Source organism: Heloderma suspectum, chromosome 8 (assembly GCF_057233095.1).
Source record: "Heloderma suspectum isolate Gila_16-S chromosome 8, 16-S_ref, whole genome shotgun sequence".
Classification (NCBI taxonomy): Eukaryota; Metazoa; Chordata; class Lepidosauria; order Squamata; family Helodermatidae; genus Heloderma; species Heloderma suspectum.
In genome coordinates this window covers 30,819,839-30,838,841 of record NC_139465.1, presented here as the reverse complement: position 1 = coordinate 30,838,841, position 19,003 = coordinate 30,819,839, and the positions used below count along the sequence as shown (strand labels likewise).

General features: G+C 45.0%; 1 protein-coding gene across 1 annotated transcript in view; it reads right to left on the bottom strand.

Moving 5' to 3' along the window:
• Positions 1-19,003, bottom strand: part of CDH8 (cadherin 8) — a 455,531-nt gene that overhangs the window by 260,360 nt on the left and 176,168 nt on the right. The window contains exon 3 of the mRNA XM_084813265.1: positions 165-284. Within this exon, the coding sequence (XP_084669391.1) occupies positions 165-284 (120 nt within the window). The remainder of the gene's footprint in view (positions 1-164; positions 285-19,003) is intronic.

Genomic DNA, 19,003 nt, shown 5'->3' with positions numbered 1-19,003 from the left:
ACAGGGGGAAATGAGTCAGATACTTATTCTCTACAGATTGCCTAATGTTGACAGCCACCTACCTACGCATTATGTTGAAGCGCAATGAGCAAAACAGCATTCAACAAGCAGTGTTCCTTTCATATCACATAACCTGGGGAAAGCTGGCATTCAGAAGCACCCACCTGTATGTGGTTCGACTGAAAAGTATGGCTGGCCCTCCAAGATGCTGTAGACCAGCTTAGCACTGTTTCCATAAACAGGGTCATCTGCATCTGTGGCTGTCACTTTAGTCACATAAGTACCTAGTGGAAAAGAAAACAATATTTGATGAGCAGTTCAAGCCTTTGGAGTATATATCTGCTACCTGTTACAGAAAAATCCAGCACATGACCTCTCTTCACAATGGCCCTATTCAAACAGGAAGGGTGGTTAAGGTAACTAGGCTGGGTGGTGGTGGTAGGAAAACCATGATGTGCACGCCCATCACACAACTGGGAACCATACCATACCACACTCCATTGTTTACTTACCCATCCCTGCATATTAGCTCCCTGGCCTCCCACTGCTGGTTATCCCAGTGGCCTTTGCACTGCAAAAATGTGTGTGCCAACTGGAGCATCCAGTGCTACGTGATGGCGACCATAGAGTCCGGCCACAATGCCTAGAGTGTATTCAGAACTGTGGGATGCTCTAGGCTGTTGTCTCTGTGATCGTGGCCTAGAAACCACCTGGAGCCCATTTTAATCACTGGAGAGTCCACCACACATAATGGTAAGCCACCCCAGGAACCCTTAACCCTGCTCTAGTGGGGTGATTACCTGGGGTGGTTTACTAACCATCATTGTTGGGATTTTCTCCGCCTACATGACATGCTAAGCCACCATGGTTCACTTAACAACACTAACCACAGTGGCTTAGTGTTGCATGTGAATAGGGTTACTATCTTATTTGAAATCTTAATAGGAAAAACAGAGTACAGCAGCATCAGTAAAGAAACAAGTGAAAACAGAGCAAGCAATCCCGCAATCAGAACACCCCAAAAGCTCTTGGAATAAAGCTGCCTCTGCTCATTATCTGAGGACCTGAAGTGAGAGAAGAAGAAAGGTCTCCTTTTGGGAGAGATCCCCCCACCCTCTGTGCCACCACAGAGAAGGATTGAATCCCTCAGCAGCACTTTCAGTAGCAACCCAAATGCCAAGCCTCTGCATGTCTTCACAGAAGTAAGCATGTGCACCATGTTTGCTCACAAGTAAACGGGACCAGCCTCTGCATGTATACTCAGAAGTAATCAGGACTGAATCACTCAGCAACACTTTCAAATGCTATCCCAAGTACCAAGCCTCTACCTGTCTACACAGAAGGCAGCATCAGCTGCATGTCTACTCACAAGTATACAGGGCAAGCCAATGCAAGACAAGCCTCAGAAGTAAGCAAGACTGAATCACTCAGCAACTTCTTCCCTGTGCCTCATTATCTCCTCTATCTGGGATGAAAAATCTCTTCTCTCTGATCAGCAGCTGATCAGAGAAAAGAGCTTTTCACCTATGAACACTGAGAAAGAGAGCCATTTTCAATGCTCAGTAGGGAAAAAAAGGCCTTACTTCCTGTTGGAGACAAGAGCTTCTCACTGTCAGGAGTAGGGATGTACGAAAGTCACTTACCTTTGACAAAATTTGCTTCGCGTTGGGGGGGAGGCGCCCCGTCCCTCCCCCCTGAAATTCTGGCCGGGGGGGGTGCCCCGTCCCTCCCGCCGCAAATCCTGGCTGGCCGGGAACGCAAATGGCAGTGGCCGTAGCCGCCGCCGTTTGCGTCCCTGCAGTCAGCCGTGATAGGCTACATAAATGTTTATGTAGCCTATCACAGCTGAGTGAAAACAAAAACAAAAACCGCGCGTACTCAAATGGCAGCACCCATGGGCGCCGCCATTTGCATTCCTTATTTTGGCACGTGTAGTCTACGTAAACATTTACGTAGACTACGGCTAAAATAAGGGGAACGCAAATAGCGTATTTGCGTTCCCCTTATTTTAGCTGTAGCCTACGTAAATGTATGCGCAGCTTCTTCTTTTTTTCACTCAGCCGTGATAGGCTACATAAACATTTACGTAGCCTATCACGGTATTTTTTGAAAATCTAGCCGTAACAGGCTATGTAAATCTTTACGTAGCCTATCACTTTTTTTTTTTTTTTTAACTGGAAATGGCGGCGGCGGCAGCTGGTCAGAAGACTGGCCGCCACCGCTGCCGCTGATCTGCCACCGGAGCCGCCGCCGCCGCCAGGGAGATTCGCCAAAGTTAAGTCCCGTCCCGGGGGGGTGGGGGGGCAGACCTTTTTGCCACCGATTCCGGGGGGCCGAATGTGCTGGCATTCGGCCTCCTCGAGATTCGTGGCGAAATTCTCTGACATCCCTAGTCAGGAGATGGGGCAGGACCTGGGTAAGAAGCTTGCAGGCTAGATCAAGACTCCCCAGAGGCCATAGCTTCTCCATGACTGCTCTAAGGTAACCAAGAAAGAGAGCTCAGGATGAGAGTTCACCCATGAAAGCAGGCCTAATTCTGAATTAATGTAGCTATCAAGGGCAGGGAGTAGCTCTAACCCAACTGGAAGATTATCACTGAGTGCACCACCTCACTTCTTCCTATACATGGGAAGGGTTCCCATTCACCTGTAAGTGAAAAACTAAAGAGCTGAACTAGAGATATCGTTGCAGTGAGGCCAAAACCTAGCCTCAGCCTTTGACACTGGCTGCCACAGTCTTTATCAAGAAGCATCCCAACATTTGTGCAAGGTGCTGGTATCCTTGCAGTTTATGAGTCCTTCTCAACACACACACATCAACACACACATCAAATGGACGAGCATTTTTTTAATAAGAATAGTTGTCTCTCACTATTTAGCTGTTTATTTAAAACTTTCCCACCTTGCCGCTCTACTCAGGGAACAAACATACAAGCAAACCAAGCCATCAGTAACAATTAAAAATGAAAAATAGCAGCAGTACAGCATTAACATCTTAAATAGGTACAAAACCTAAGTTTTACTAAAAGCAGAAGAAAACAAAGCAACTTTCACCTGGTACCTAAATGCGAGACAATAATGCAGTCACCTGGCAAATACATCTGGGGAAACGATTCCCGAGCTAAGGAGCCATAATTGAAAAGGCTCCATCATTGCTGGCTACTAGGGATATGCACATGCTAGGGATGTTAGAAAAGGGAGTCCATGGCGGAACGGACCACCCACTTCCACCACCCCACGAAATTGCCCTGGAACAGATCCTACCTGCCTCTGTCCATGTCCGGTCTGTCTGCTGCCGTCCTCTGCCGGTCTGCGGAAGAAAATGGTGTCCAGCGTAGCTGACACCATTTACATCCCTTCTCTTTGCTGTGATAGGCTATGTAAATATTTACATAGCCTATCAAAGCAAAGAGCAGGGATTCAAATAGCATAGCGGATGCCATTTGCGTCCCTGTTCTTTGCAGTAATAGGTAGGGATGTCAGAGAATTCCGCCACGGATCCCAGGGAGGTGATCCTCCTGGAATCTGTGGCGGAACAAAGCAACCCCCCCGCCATCCTGCGAAATGGGCCCGGAACGGAGCCTACCTTGTGTTGGCCGTCCGGTGCTGCACAAATGGCGACCGCATCTGCGGCCACCATTCGCATTCCATCAAATGGCCATGATAGGCTACGTAAGTATTTACGTAGCCTATGACTACGCAGGGTTGCTTTTTGCGTCCATGTGGAGGCCATGATAGGCTACGTAAATATATACGTAGCCTATCATGGCAATAGGCAGGGATGCAAATGGCGGCCGCCAGAGGCACTGCCATTTGCGTCCCTGTCTTTTGCCATGATAGGCTATGTATATATTTACGTAGCCTATCATGACAAAAGACAGGGACGCAAATGGTGGCGGCTACGGTGGCCGCCATTTCCATCCCTGTGCAGCCCAGTGGCCAGATGTCTGGCTGTGGGCAGCCATGGGCGGCCCCGGATGGCGGCTCTGTGGAGTCGCCACAGAGAGGAGCCAGCTGGGGAGAATTTCAGGGGGAGGAACGGAGCGCCTCCCCCCCACCACAAATGACCCCACGCGGAACGAGGTAAGGGTTTCATACATCCCTAGTAATAGGCTATGTAAATCTTTACGTAGCCTATCACAGCAAAGAGCAAGGATGCAAATAGTGTCCACTACGCCATTTGCATCCCTGCTCTTTGCCATGAAAGGCTACGCAAAGATTTATGTAGCCTATGACGGCAAAGAGCACGGACGCAAATGGCATCCGCTATGCCAGACGCCATTTGTGTCCGCAGACCAGCAGCGGACGGAAGTCTGCCAGTTGCCGGAGCCGGCCAGTGGCTCTGCAGACTCGCCGCAGAGCGGAGCCGGCTGGCAAGGATTCTGGGGGGGAGGGACATATCACCTGCCCCTTCCCACGGACCCCCACGGACTCCAGGTAAGGGGGTTTCATACATCCCTAGCACAGACCCTCAGATTCAAGCCCAATTTAGAGCATCAGAAAATGGCCCGATTCGACTTGGACCAATTTGGAGTCTGTCCACTTTGACTCATCCAAAACATCTCTAACTTCTGGATGTGGAGATAACTGGAACAGGGCCTTAGTTTATTATCTTCAAACATGGGCAGCTTTGTGTGGGAGAAGGCTGTTCTCAGAATAACAAAGTATAACATGGATTTTTTTTAAAAAAAAAATCTTGTATTTATCCATCATTTATTAGATTGGAGCCCTACAGGAAATCAATTTTACCTCTTGTAGACTGCCTTGTGTATTTGAAGTGGTGATGATGATGATATGTGGGACTTGGAGCAAAATGTAATGGGTTATTCCTGTGCAGGGCTTGAGCTAACCAGCCTACCCCCATCCAGGATATGATTAGCTGTAAGGGCTCAACCATTCTCCCTTCTCCAGCCCGCCTGCCCGCCCTCACTTGCACTCTCTCTCTCTCTCTCCCTCTCTCTGTCTCTCTCTCACACACATAGAGTTTTCTGTTGTTGTTTTCTTTTTCTTTTCAACTGACACTTGGCAGTGGAGAGTAGCGCCAACTGAATTACTGTAGCAGCAGATTTGCTGCATCGGCAGGACGTTAGACCACATGATCTTTGAGGTACCTTCTAACTCTATGGCCCTATGCACATTACATGGCAATTTAATGAGACAATTGAGCTGTTTTGAGGATATATATATATATATATTCTTTATTTCAGGGTAGCTGAATACCTGGGGATTATCCTGAGCCTGTTGATCCCTCCCTCTTGTTTCTCACTGTCTCTGTTTTGGCTTTAATCCTGTCAGTACATGGGCACCGAGGACACAATTATACGAAGTGGTGGTAGGGATGGAAAAGATTATATCTGGCCTCATCATACTATTTCAAGGTGGATTACAAGTCAAATAATGGAATACAATAAACATTAAAGCATTAAAATAATCAAAGAAATGAAACTGTAATAAAACGTTAAATGCAGAGAGCATGAAAAACAAAACAGTAAACTGAAGCAGATATTGATTGATTATGCTTATATCCCACCTTTCTTTCAACCTGGAACTCCAGGTGGCTATATGTGGTTCCTAGGTAGCCTCCCCTCCAAGCACTGACCAAACCCAAACCTACTTAGCTTCAGCAAGGTGGCTGCCTCATGTGCCTTCAGACCATGCCCTGAGACCATAAAGGAACAATCTGAGTGTATCACCTGCACCACCCAAAAGTGTCAAAAGGCCTGGATAATAAAACTATGTTTACCTCATGCCCCAAACTTGTAAGGATAGGTATCATGTGCACAAATCTATGGAGGGCATTCCAAAAGCATTCCATATGTATTAAAATAATTGCCACCTCCTTTTCAAGGAAAAGTCTCCAAGGCAGCTAAAAAAACAGATTAATAACAATATAAAGCTGTATACAGGCACACATTTGGGGGGAGGGGGAATCTATTAAAAATGCATTTGTAGCGCAACATCAATCAGCAATACTAATTAGAACAGCAGAAAAGGGGAATGAGGAGATAAAGTAATCGGGGTCAAATGCCCCCCCTGTCAAAAAATGAGAGGATAATCTTAGCCTGACACCTGAAAACCACTAAGGCGGCCATATAAACGTCCTTATTTAGATTGTGGTTTATTACTCCAGAGTAAGTGCATGCACTTCCAATTTCAATTGGGACTATGGCATGGGGGGGGGGAGCTTTATCCCACCTATTTTCATCCCAAAATCCTCTCTCTCCATGGAGGAATTAATAAAACAGGGGGGGGGGGAGCCATATCTCTATTGGAGTATATGGAAGTGTTTTTAAAAAATGCAGAGGAGGGTGGAATTTCAGGACAAAAATGGTGAGGGGAAGCTTAAAATACTTCTCCTGGATTGCCACCATCCCAATGTGCTTACTCAGGAATAAATGAACCAATCACATAAAGCTGAGCTATTTTTGATGAGAATGTTTAGTTTGGCACTCACCTGTGAGTAAGCCCCACTGAACTCAATGGGGCTTACCTGTAAGTAGACACACACAGGATTGTATTGTAAGGAAGAAGCAATGCAAACTTCCCAAGGGAGGGAGTTCCCCAGTTTTAGTGCCACCACAGAGATGGCCTCATCCTATTTTGCCACCTACCATATTTAAGTTGGGGGAACACACATCAAGATCTCTGAGAAATATCCCTTAATACCCTCAAGGTATCCTGGATTCTTAGGGTTTTGAAATTATCAGGATTGTCAGCCAAGGCTTAAATAGAAATGCTCAAGGAATTTGACCTTTGTGAATTCTGATGTGAGCTGACCTGACCCAACACCTCCCAAATGAATGTGAGGATTGGAATACAGCTAGTCACCACCAGCTTTCACACTTCCTGAATGTTCCAACACAATTCTACACTGTGTGTGTGTGCATGTGTGTGCGTGTGTGCACATGTGTCTGTCTGTCTGTCTGTCTGTCTGTCTGTCTGTCATTCTGTCTATCTATTTATCTATCTATCTATCTATCTATCTATCTATCTATCTATCTATCTATCATGAATATTGTGACAGAAAATGTGTTTAGAAGACTGGATTTTAAGATCAAATATATTTTTGCAGTATATTATTTATTATATTTTAAATACATATTTAAATGTGAATGTTCATACTGATTTTTAAAATAAAATAAAATGCAGATTAGTCCAGAAACAGGACAGAACAGACTCACATATGACACAGGGCTTCTTTACACGGAGCTTTTAGCCTGCTACTGAGATTGCTCACTCACAGACGTTTGTGGGTCCTTAGATGACATTGTGAACCTCCAGGGCACAGCCAGAGGTGTTTTGGTTATTCCATCTCAAAAACATCCGGAAATAATGAGCAATTTATTAAAGTCAGGATGTTGTGCTATTAAAACAGCCATTACTTGGCACTGTTTAATTGAGTTCTACAGAACCTTGAACATTAAATGTTTCCCCTTTCAGCAATCACATGGTCATTGCTGTAAATGTGGAAAGGGTCCAAAATGGGAGGACTATGGTTTTTTTTCTTTAATATAAAGGCAGCCACAGACTGGAGATAGACTGATTTAGAACATAAGAACATAACAACATAAGAAAAGCCATGCTGAATCAGACCAAAGGTTCATGTAGTCCAGCATTCTGTTCACACAGCGGCCAACCAGCTGTCTACCAGGAGCCCACAAGCAGGGAATGAGTGCAATAGCACCCTCCCACCTATGTTCCCCAGCAACTCGTGTACATAGGCTCACTGCCTTTGATAGGTGGCATGTAGCCATCAGGAGTAGTAGCCATTGAGAGCCTTCTCACCCAGGAATTTGTCCAACCCCCTTTTAAAGCCATCCAAATTGGTGGTCATCACTACATCCTGTGGTAGCAAAGTCCATAGTTTATTAGGGGTGCACAAAAGCCACTTACCTGGTCTCGCAGCTTGCTTCGCGGTGGGGAGGAGGCGCTTCGCTGCTCCCCCCGAAGTTCAGGCCAGGGGGGGAGGCTTCCCGCCTCATCCGGCGGAAATTCAGGCCGGGGGGGAGGCTTCCTGCCTTGCCCGGCCAAAATTCAGGCCGGGGAGGAGGCGCCTCGCCTCACCTGGCCGCGAAATAAAAAGTTAAAAAAAAAAACGCCCCCGTGATAGGCTACATGACGATTTACGTAGCCCATCACAGCTAGATCTGCAAAGTCAGATCATCACGTAGCCTATCACGGGTGACTTAAAAAAAAAAAAGCGCGTACGCAGATGGCGGCCCCCATAGGGAGCCGCCATTCGTGTTCCTTATTTGGTCGCTGTAGTCTATGTAAATCTTTACGTAGACTACGGCGAAAATAAGGGCAACGCAAATAGCCTATGGGGGCTGCCATTAGCCGTACGCCCTTTTTTTTTTTTTTAAGTCACCCGTGATAGGCTACGTGATGATTTACGTAGCCTATCACGGCTGACTTTGCAAATCTAGCCATGATAGGCTACATTAATCGTCACGTAGCCTATCACGGGGGCGTGGGTTTTTTTTTACTTTTATTGGAATGGCGGCGGCGGCAGCCGGTCTAAAGACAGGCTGCCGCCCCCACACCTGACGAAGACCTGCCGAACCGCTGCCGGGACCCACCGCCGGGAGGGACATTCGGGAAAGGTAAGTCCCATCCCGGGGGAGGGTGAGGGGGGGTGCGGAGAATTTCCCCCCAAAACTACTTCGGGGGGCCGAATACGTTGGCACTCGGCCCCCCAAAGTTTTGGGGAGAAATTCTCCCTCATCCCTATAGTTTATGCACTGTGTGAAGAAGTACTTTTGTCCTTTTCCAGACTTAAAACTTTATTTTCATGGGTACCAGCTATATGCCATCAAGGTGAAGCTTTTGGAAGCTATGTACTTTTATTTTAGAATAGTCATATTATTTGAATTGCCTTTGTAAAATGTAGGATAAAGCTACCTATTAGAATTATGTGGACTTCCAAGTATTTGCAAAGGAATCATATGAAAGGGATACAAAATTCCAGATGAATAATACAATATAATATATTGATTTAAGTTTTCACAGTCACACATTTCAAAGAACCTGGCAATGATGCAGTTGCACTGAAAATCAATGGTTTGAAAATGTGATATATTTTCTTTCTTTGATTTCTAGCTATAATAGTTTGAGGAAGCCATTGCCAGAAATCTAAATATCATCTATTGTCTCTGAAATGACTTTGCCTTGCCCAGTTTCTCTTGTACTTTGCATTATCCAGGGTTCCAAGAAAATGTCAACAATATTTTAACTTTTCAGATCAGTCTTTGGAACCTGATTGCAAAGAAAGCTAAACTCACAACCAAATCACATCACCTAGCATTGCTGTAGGCATGCCTGTTAGAGTTGCATGTTAGAAAATGAAAATCCTGACATTAATTAATGTGCAATAAAGATAACAGGAAGAGAGAAGAGCCATTGGAAAGAGGCTAACATTGCAATCCCATACACCTTAACTTTAGAGTAAGTCCCATTGAACTCAGCAGAAATTAATTCTGAATAGAAATGCATAGAATTGCACTTTTAGACTACTCCACTGCTCTCCAAGGCTAGCATCATTTTCAGTAATAGAATTTGTTTTTTGCTTTCAAGTCCATCATATTGTCATACCAGGAGTTTGTCCTTATTTTGTCTCTACTATTTGAACTTGAAATACAGAACAGTGGGGGTGTACCAAGATTTTGTTCCTGCTCTCAAATCATGTGTGCGCACATACACAAATGTGCACACACACAACCCCCCCAAATCTACATGTTCACACTTTAGCCTATAGGGAGAAATACACATTTCCAATCTGAGAAAATGTACATTTTGAGGAATGCACATTTCCCCCTGATTGAAAATGCATTTTTCTTGGGGGCGGAGGGCAGGAAAGGTGGTCACATTCAGGAACATGAATGAGACAAACCAAGAACCATAACTAGTTTGTTTCATGATGACACATATTCTCCCAAGAACAGTGGACTTGGGTGGGTATGCAAATGTCATGTTAATATCTGTGTTCACGGGAGATTCTGTGTTCCAGATGTGCAAATAAACATACAACCAAACAGAATGCCTAACAGGTAATTAAACCAAAGACATGATGTCACCGCACTGCAAACAGCTTATAATGTTCTTCACCCTATATGTTTTCAAGCACACACTCATATAATATATTCCCACCCACCCTGCTACACAACCACTTGGGTAGTGGTTAAAGAGAGTTTGGGAGAGAAACATATATTGCATGATTTCATGTTTATATCTGTGTTTATTTTGCTTTTATTTATTATTACATGCATATCCCACCTTTTCTTTTCCTCTTGCAAAGAACCCAAGGAGGCTTATATGGTCCTACTCCTAGTAGTGGCTGGTGACTGCAGTTCCAGTGATTCAATTCTGGGTTTTAGTTACCACCAGCTAAAACTCTGAAGGTTTTATCCAAGGTGATAAGCCTTATCCTCAAAATGGTTTCAGCACCTTGGATAGCACCTTGAGAGCTTTGGCTGGTTGTAACTAAAATTGTGAATGGAATCACTAACCCTCCAGATCTGGAGTCGCCAGTCACCACTGATTCTATCTTCACAACCGTCCTGTGAGGTGGGTTAGGCTGAGAGTCACTGACAGGCCCAAGCAGTGAGCTTCACGGCCAAGGTGGACTAGAATCCAGCTCTCTCAAGTCCCAGTCCAACACTTTAACCACTACACCTCACCTGCCTGCCTGTGCTGTGAGACAAGACAACTTCAAGTTAATCGCAGTTTCATTTTATGTCACATTCAAGCATTTCTCTTTGCCAAGCATTTCTCAGCCAAGCATGAAAATGAATTACCCTAATAATTTCAGATGTTCCGGTTGACAACTTTGTACAGGTTGTAAAACCAAATCATCACTGACCAAGAAGCAGGGAACACCCTCCCTAATTTTTCTTTATTATGTAGATAGAACCACCAAATAATTTCATGTGCCACTCTTTCTTGCTGCTAGGGATTGACGAAAGTCACTTACCTGGTCCCGCAGCTTTTTTTGGGGGGGCGCTCTGTTTCTCCCCCCAAAATTCTTGGCTGGTGGGGAGGCGCCCCGTCCCTCCCCATTGTAATTCTGGCCGGGGGGGAGGCACCCAATCTCTCCCCGCCAAAATTCTGGCCGGGGGGGAGCACCCCTCCTCTCTGGCCACAAAAGAAAAAAGTAAAGTAAAAGAAAAAAAAGTGATAGGCTACGTAAAGATTTACGTAGCCTATCACGGCTAGATTTTCAAAGTCAGCCGTGATAGGCTACGTAAAGATTTACGTAGCCTATCACAGCTGACTTTGAACAACAACAAAAAAGCGCATACGCAAATGGCGGCGCCCATGGGCGCCGCCATTTGCGTTCCTTATTTGGGCACGGGTAGTCTACGTAAAGATTTACGTAGACTACGGCTATTTGCGTTGCCTTTATTTTCGCCGTAGTCTACGTAAATCTTTACGTAGACTACCCGTGCCCAAATAAGGAACGCAAATGGCGGTGCCCGTGGGCACCGCCATTTGCGTACGCGCTTTTTTTCCCCAAAGTCAGCCGTGATAGCCTACGTAAATCTTTACGTAGCCTATCACGGTGTTTTTTTTTTTTTACTTTGAAATGGCAGCGGCGGTGGCCGGTCAGAAGACCGGCTGCTGCCGCTGAACCGCCGCCGAACCGCCACTGGGACCCGCCGCTGCGAGGGACATTTGCACGAGGTAAATCCCATCCGGGGGGGCGGGGGGGCAGAGAATTTCCCCACCAATTTCAGGGGTCCAAATGCGTTGGCATTCAGCCTCCTGGAGATTCGTGGAGAAATTCTCCGACATCCCTACTGCAAGACTGCACTCATGGGGAGACCCGAGCTGCTACATCTCACTTTGGGGATTAAGATCCCCACCACCACCACCAACCAGGCTTTGTTAACACGTCCTACACAATGAGTCACTGGCAGAGGTGAGACTCAAACCCTGTCCTACATATGTGTTCAAATCCATTCAACCACAATTATTTGGAATCCACAACTCCATCTAGAGCTGAAATGAATTTATCTCCTCCCTGCAAAAATGTTCTTCTTTGACTTTCACTGTTGAACATTCTCTGTGAACACAGTGTGTGTGTGTGTGTGTGACAGAGAGAGAGAATATTCCAGTACTATTTAATGATCAGTATCAGCCTTTGATATGCACAGGTTCTGCAGCAGCTGTCAACATTTGGTAGAATCTAACAACCAGCATGCAGTAGCCATCCATATTTGACACAATATGACAGTGTCAGATAGTGACTTATAATGGAATTTAGTCAGATATGTATGTTTCAGACATTCAGTGAGTCAGTCAAAACAGGTGAAGGAATTTCACACAGCAATGTCAAATTCTAGGGATGTACGAAAGTTCCACCACGGATCTCGGGGAGGCCAAAGGCCAGCGCATTCGGCCCCCCGAAATTGGTGACGGAATGGCCTGCCACCCCCCCGCCAGCCCCCCAGGACGATACTTACCTTGGGCGGATTTTCCTGGCGGCGGCGGCTCCAGCGATGGCTCCAGCGGCGGTTTGGCGGCGGCGGCCGGTCTTACGACTGGCTGCCGCCGCCGCCATTTCCAGGTTAAAACAAAAACAAAAAAACGTGATAGGCTACGTAAAGATTTACATAGCCTATCACGGCTAGATTTAAAAAAAAACACCATGATAGGCTATGGAAATCTTTACGTAGCCTATCACGGCTGACTTAAAAAAACAAAAACAAAAACACGCGTGTATGCAAATGGTGGCGGCCATGGCCACCACCATTTGCGTACGCGCTTTGTTTTTTTAAAATCAGCTGTGATAGGCTACGTAAACACTTACGTAGCCTATCACGGCTGACTGCAGGGACACAAACGGCAGTGGTTACGGCCGCCACCATTTGCGTCCCTGCTAGCCAGCGACCAGATGTCCGGCTGCTGGCGGAGCCGGCCGGCAGCTTCGCAGAATCGCTGCGGAGCACAGCCGGCTGGCCAGGATTCCGGGGGGGGGGGAGGAATGGAGCGCCTCCCCCCCCAGCCAGGATTCCAGGGGGAGGGACGGAACGCCTCCCCCCCACCATCAACATAATCCGTGGAAAGGTAAGTCACTTTTGTACATCCCTATCAAATTCTGATCCCAAAATTCAACTGTTGATTGAAAAAAGGGAAAAAGCACACACCAAAATGCCATTAAAATCAAACTTTTGCAATTTGAACATGAAACAGATTTTGACATTTTGAAAAAAAAATGTTTATATGTATATTTTTCAGACCTATTCTCAACCCAAATGTCCAGGTTTCTCCAACCCTCCTAGGTAACCCTCCCAGAACAGTTGAAGAGGAGTTTTCACAGAACTCTCACCCAGCCAAGCACTATTGCATTTACTCTCAGCAGCACTGTTACAATGTAGCAGGGCATTATTATGCACATTTTACAGATGGGAGGGAAACAAAGAGCGTACCTAAGTTAAGGTTTTATTGTGTGCTCACCATTCCTCAGGCATGGAAGTTAACCAGTGCTTTACACAACATTGTTGACCTTCAGTGTTTCTATTGTGCTTTCTGACCACTTCCTGGTGGAAGGTGGGTGCAGATGGGGTCTTGTTTGAAATCAGGAAACAAAGCAAAACTTTCCACCAGGGCAGTCATTTTATATTCCACCTTGTTCCACTATATCGCAGTGCCACCTAGAGGTTATGTAATGGAAGGTACAGAAAGGCAGGAAGGGGAAAAAGTCTTGTGCGCTGAGATCTGATCTTAATCCTGAAGACTCTAGAAACAGAAGTATCAGTTTATAAGGCATCATCTAGAAAAGCTCTGAGGGTGCAATCCTACACTCACTGGTCCTTCAGCTGAGATGCCAGAAGGCTCCTAATGACACCGGAAGTGGAGATTGCTGTCTTCTACTGAAAACAAGACCACAGAAATGCCTTTGATGAGCACTGTGGAAAGACTCTGTTAGCTACGTTGTTCCACCACTGAGGTCTACCCATGACATGAATCCCTGAAAATGGGTTGGAGACATGGGCTGGGTGTGGGTGCTATGGGGGAGGAGCATAATGCTGATTGGCAACCCTCCTCATTGCATGAACATGCCTACAAACAGAGAAAGATCCAACCATGCAAGTGAATTCCCACGGATTCACTCATCCTGAAACAAATCCCCATTTAGCTCTTATGAGGGCACTTAAGGGAAAGGGGGTGTAAATGCTAACTTAAGAAAGTTATTATTTATTCATTAGTCATTATTTGTTTTTTTGTGAGTGGACACACACTTTTGAAGTTAAAAAAATAATATTCATCTTATACAATTCATAGGCACTTAAGAACACATAGGCCCTGTTCAGATGTGCTTGGGGAGGAGGTGGTTTCACTAAATACAGGGGGGGGTAGCAAAACAGTGACATCCCCCCCTCTCAGTGATCTTCCCAGAGTGGTTAGCATGCATCCTGTCATCCTCTGTGGTGCAAACGGGATCCAGGCAGCCGCTCTAGTGGCCGCCCTGGCCATGCGACCATAGAGAAAGTCTGCGGCAGCTAGAACATCACCGGCAGAGGTGGGCACTCTAAATGGTTGAAATTGCCTGGAAGTCATCCTGAGCCCATTTTAACCACAGGGGAGCCTGTCAGATGACACAGTAACCCACCCGAGGCCCCCTTGCCCTTTTACACGGGGGTGGTTAGCAGGGGTGGTTCTAGAACCATGGATTGTGGATTTTTCTCCCCACACATGACACACAAAGCCACCATGGTTACTGAAAATTCCCTAACCATTATGGCTTCGTGTCAAGCGTGAACTGAGCCATAGAGTTGGATCCTTACATAGTCATGCTTAGAGAATTCCCACTGAAAGCAAAGAGACTTAAATTAGTTGTGATTTAAGCATGAGTAAGTCTGGATTAAGCCTATTGACACTTGGGTTTGACAAGAGGGTTGCTCAAGTTTCTGTTGATTTTTCTTTTGGATGGGGTGGGGGATCACTAATTCTCCATTCCTCTCTTGGAGGCTTCCCCTGGAAACATACAGGGAAGGTTATTTGCCACAGTCCAACTTTCTTTTGCATTCTGGGAAACAGAGTGACACACATGAAGTCCGGGTCATCAGTGCTATCAAAGGACTTCATCTGACAAGAATTCCTACCAAAGATCAAGCACCCATAATACCAGCTGCCCTGCCCCAAAATATATACACTTTGTATGAGTATATGCAATTTTGAATGTATTTTTGTGGTGAGGAAGCATATAAATAACGGTTGACAAATGCTGGAGTTAAGTATTTGTGCCTTAAAAAAAAAAAAAAAGTGACTCAGGTTTTACCCAGAAGAATTAACTGCTAAAAAAAGAGATGTGTTTTGTTGTTGTTGTTGTTGTTGTTGTTGTTGTTGTTCAGTCTGGAAAGTATTCTGAGCTCATATGTTCCTCTGTCAATGACACAGCAAGCATATTTAGTCGGAGATTGCACATTTGACAACGTATCAGCTTTTGTTTTTACCAGTATGTTGCTATTATGACCTAAGTTGCTCGTGATCCTGCTTATTATAATACTTTAAGTGATTATCCAATGGCTGCTGCAACAACATTCCAAAGGTGTTTCTTCTTTCCTTCAGGAACACACCTAGTGTTATCTTATGTAACATTAGCACATTTTGGATAGACTGGGAAGTTCTAGCATGCTATTTTAACAACTTGCTGTATCTTTCCTCAAGACACTTTTCTGTAATGCTAATCACATGCTGGGTAAGTGCAGATTGCAAAGAGGTGCAAGGTATTTTAATTAATGAACAGCTTCTAATATGATTTAAATGTTAACCGAGAATCATTTTTTCATTCTCTTAGTGCCACTCTCAGAGTTCCCTCCATGCACCATGCTAACAATGGCAGTCAGAGGAAGATTTCATTTCATTTCATTTCTTACATTTGTATACTGCCCATTAGCTGAACCTCTCTGGGCAGTTTACACAAATTAAAAACTTCAAAGATGCATTATCATACATAGTATAGAAATATTTACATGTAAACATATAGACAGATATATATGTTTACATGTAAATTGCACACACACCAGCAATTTCAAACAATCAACAATAAGAAAAATCTACGACCTGATGAAAACCCCATCATATGCTGCCAAACGCCTGAAAGTAGAAGAAGGTCTTAACCTGGTGCCGAAAAGGTAACAGTGTTGGCACCAGACAACCCTCATTGGGGAGATCATTCCAAAATTGCTGGGGCACCACCGAGAAGGCCATCTCCCTTGTTGACACCTTCCAAGGTTCCATCGGGCCTTTGATGATGAATGTATTGTACAGGTAGGTCCTTGCCAGGAGAGGCACTCTGTCAGGTATTATTATCTCCAGAAGTAGATAATAATTGTTCTCTCCCCACTAGGGATGGGTAAATCTGTCAAGTTTGGTTTCTCTCAGGCTCTCACAGTGGTGGCACAAGATATCCCACTGCCAGTCTGTCTCTCATCGCCACCAACCCCATTGACACTGCCCGCCTAATGTCTTGCTCTGAGGACCCCTCATTGGGCAAGGATGGCACTGGACGTGAGGAGGTCATGGAGACCATGCAACTAAAACAAAACACAGTAATCTGCACACAAAATTGGATGCATTTTTCCTAGTATACACATTTTTGTATGCAGTTTCATCTCATATATATATATATATATATATATATATGGACATTTGCCCAATATACTCATATACACACAATTTCCCCTAATCTAATGCTGCTTTGTGTGTTTTAGTCATGAATATACTTATTTCTAGGGATAGACAGAAGTCCCTTACCTGGTCCCGCAGCTTTTTTCAGGGGGGGAGGCGCTCCGTTTCTCCCCCCGAAATTCTTGGCGGGTGGGGAGGCACCCCGCCCCTCCCCGCCAAAATTCTGGCTGGGGGGGAGCGCCCCGCCTCTCCGGCCACGAAAGAAAAAAGTAAAGTAAAAACAAAAACAAAAGCGTGATAGGCTACATAAAGATTTACGTAGCCTATCACGGCTAGGTTTTCAAAGTCATCCGTGATAGGCTATGTAAATCTTTACATAGCCTATCACGGCTGACTTTGAAGAAAAAAAAAAGTGCGTACGCAAATGGCGGCGCCCATGGGCGCCGCCATTTGCATTCCTTATTTGGGCACGGGTAGTCTACGTAAAGATTTACATAGACTACGGCAAAAATAAGGGCAATGCTATGGCGCCCATGGGCGCCGCCATTTGCGTATGTGCCTTTTTTTTTTCCTCCCAAAGTCAGCCGTGATAGTCTATGTAAAGATTTACATAGTCCATCACGGCTGACTTTGAAAATCTAGCCGTGATAGGCTACGTAAATCTTTACGTAGCCTATCACGTTTTTTGTTTTTGTTTTTACTTTACTTGGAAATGGCGGTGGCGGCAGCCGGTCGAAAGACCGGCCGCCACCTCCGCCAAACCGCCGCCAGGACCCGCCGATGTGAGGGACATTCACACGAGGTAAGTCCCATCCCAGGGGGGCGGGGGGGTGTCGGAGAATTTCCCCACCAATTTTGGGGGGCCAAATGCATTGGCATTCGGCCTCCTGGAGATTCGTGGAGAAATTCTCCGACATCCCTACTTATTTCTGTGCATAATTTTCCTAAATATGAACATTTTTGTATGCCCCATCCCCAACCTGCACCACAAAATTCTAAAAAGTGTGGTTACATTCCACTGTGAATATTGGTTTGTGATGAGCAAGCTTGGTACATTCTTTTTGAAATGTGAACTGAATGAAATTCTCACCCATCTCTCTGCATGTAGTACTTTCTGTTTGCTGACAAACTACATTAAAATCCTTCATAAAACAAACATATGTGTTTGCTGTTGCTGTTTTGGCTCTGGTTTTTTTATGTGCAAGCCAGGGTGCCAAATCTGCATATTACTGAGGAAGAAAAATGTGTACAGCACCCTTGAAAAAGGGAGGAAAAGCATGGATGGTGGTGTTCCATTTAAATGTGTGTAGCAGTGGGGGGCAGAGATAAAACTTGTATGCCCTGAAGAACTGTGTTCACAGCCTCTAAAATTTACATCCATTCATATTCAATGAAGAAGTCATTTTTTAAAAATAAAATAAAATGCAAAGTGTTGCTATACTATAGGCGAGAGCAGACTTCCTTATCCAAAGGGTTTTTCTGCTTCCCCACTCCTTCCCCCCCGCCATTTCTGAACTCTTGGAAACAGAAAATTCAGGAAATCTTATGCATGCTGTGAAGGTTTGAGGCCTAGAGAGGCAAGGGAAAGAAAAAGGTCCATCTTTGAGCCCTGGAGTGTTTGTTGTTATTGTTGTTGTTGTTGGGTATCCCTGAGAGGAGGAGTTTCATTTCCCTAGTTAAGCTTCATTTTCATTTCCCCAGTTAAGTTTCATTTCTTCCTGTTTGAAACAGTACTTTCAGTTTTAAGTGAGGAGGGTATAAAAAGAGAGAACCAGAAAGATTAGAGAAGTAAGAGCAGAGTCAAGAAGAGCAGAGCACAAAGAAAGAGCAGAAAAAGCAGCCTTGAAGAAGTCTAAGTGCAGCTAGCATAGACATACTTGCATTTTTGCAACTTTTATTTTCTCTTAATACCTTTTGTATCACTCTGCTCTATTGTGTAAATACTTGTAGTTGTGATTTCCTTGCTTTAATTTACTAACAAACTGTAGTGGTTAAACCCTGTGTCTAGAGTGTCAATCACCCCATGCCTGCAGACTAAACCCCACATTATTGGAAAGGGAAACATAAGAGAAGGAAGGTGGCAAGAGATCCTTAAGGAGTTGCTGAGGGGGTCCAGGTCATAAGAAAATCCTGACACAGGCTTACTTAGAAATAAGTCTCATTGCATTCAATAGGACTTACTCAAATGTCCTGTTTGTGGGTTTCCAGTGGGCAGCTGGTTGGCCACAGTGTCAACAGGTTACAGAATGCTGGACTAGGTATAAAAATTAAATAAAGAATAAAAATAAATAAATAAATAAATGCACCTTGGTCTAATGCAGCATGGCTCTTATGTCCATGCATAACTGCACTTTTAAGAGATCCTGAGTATT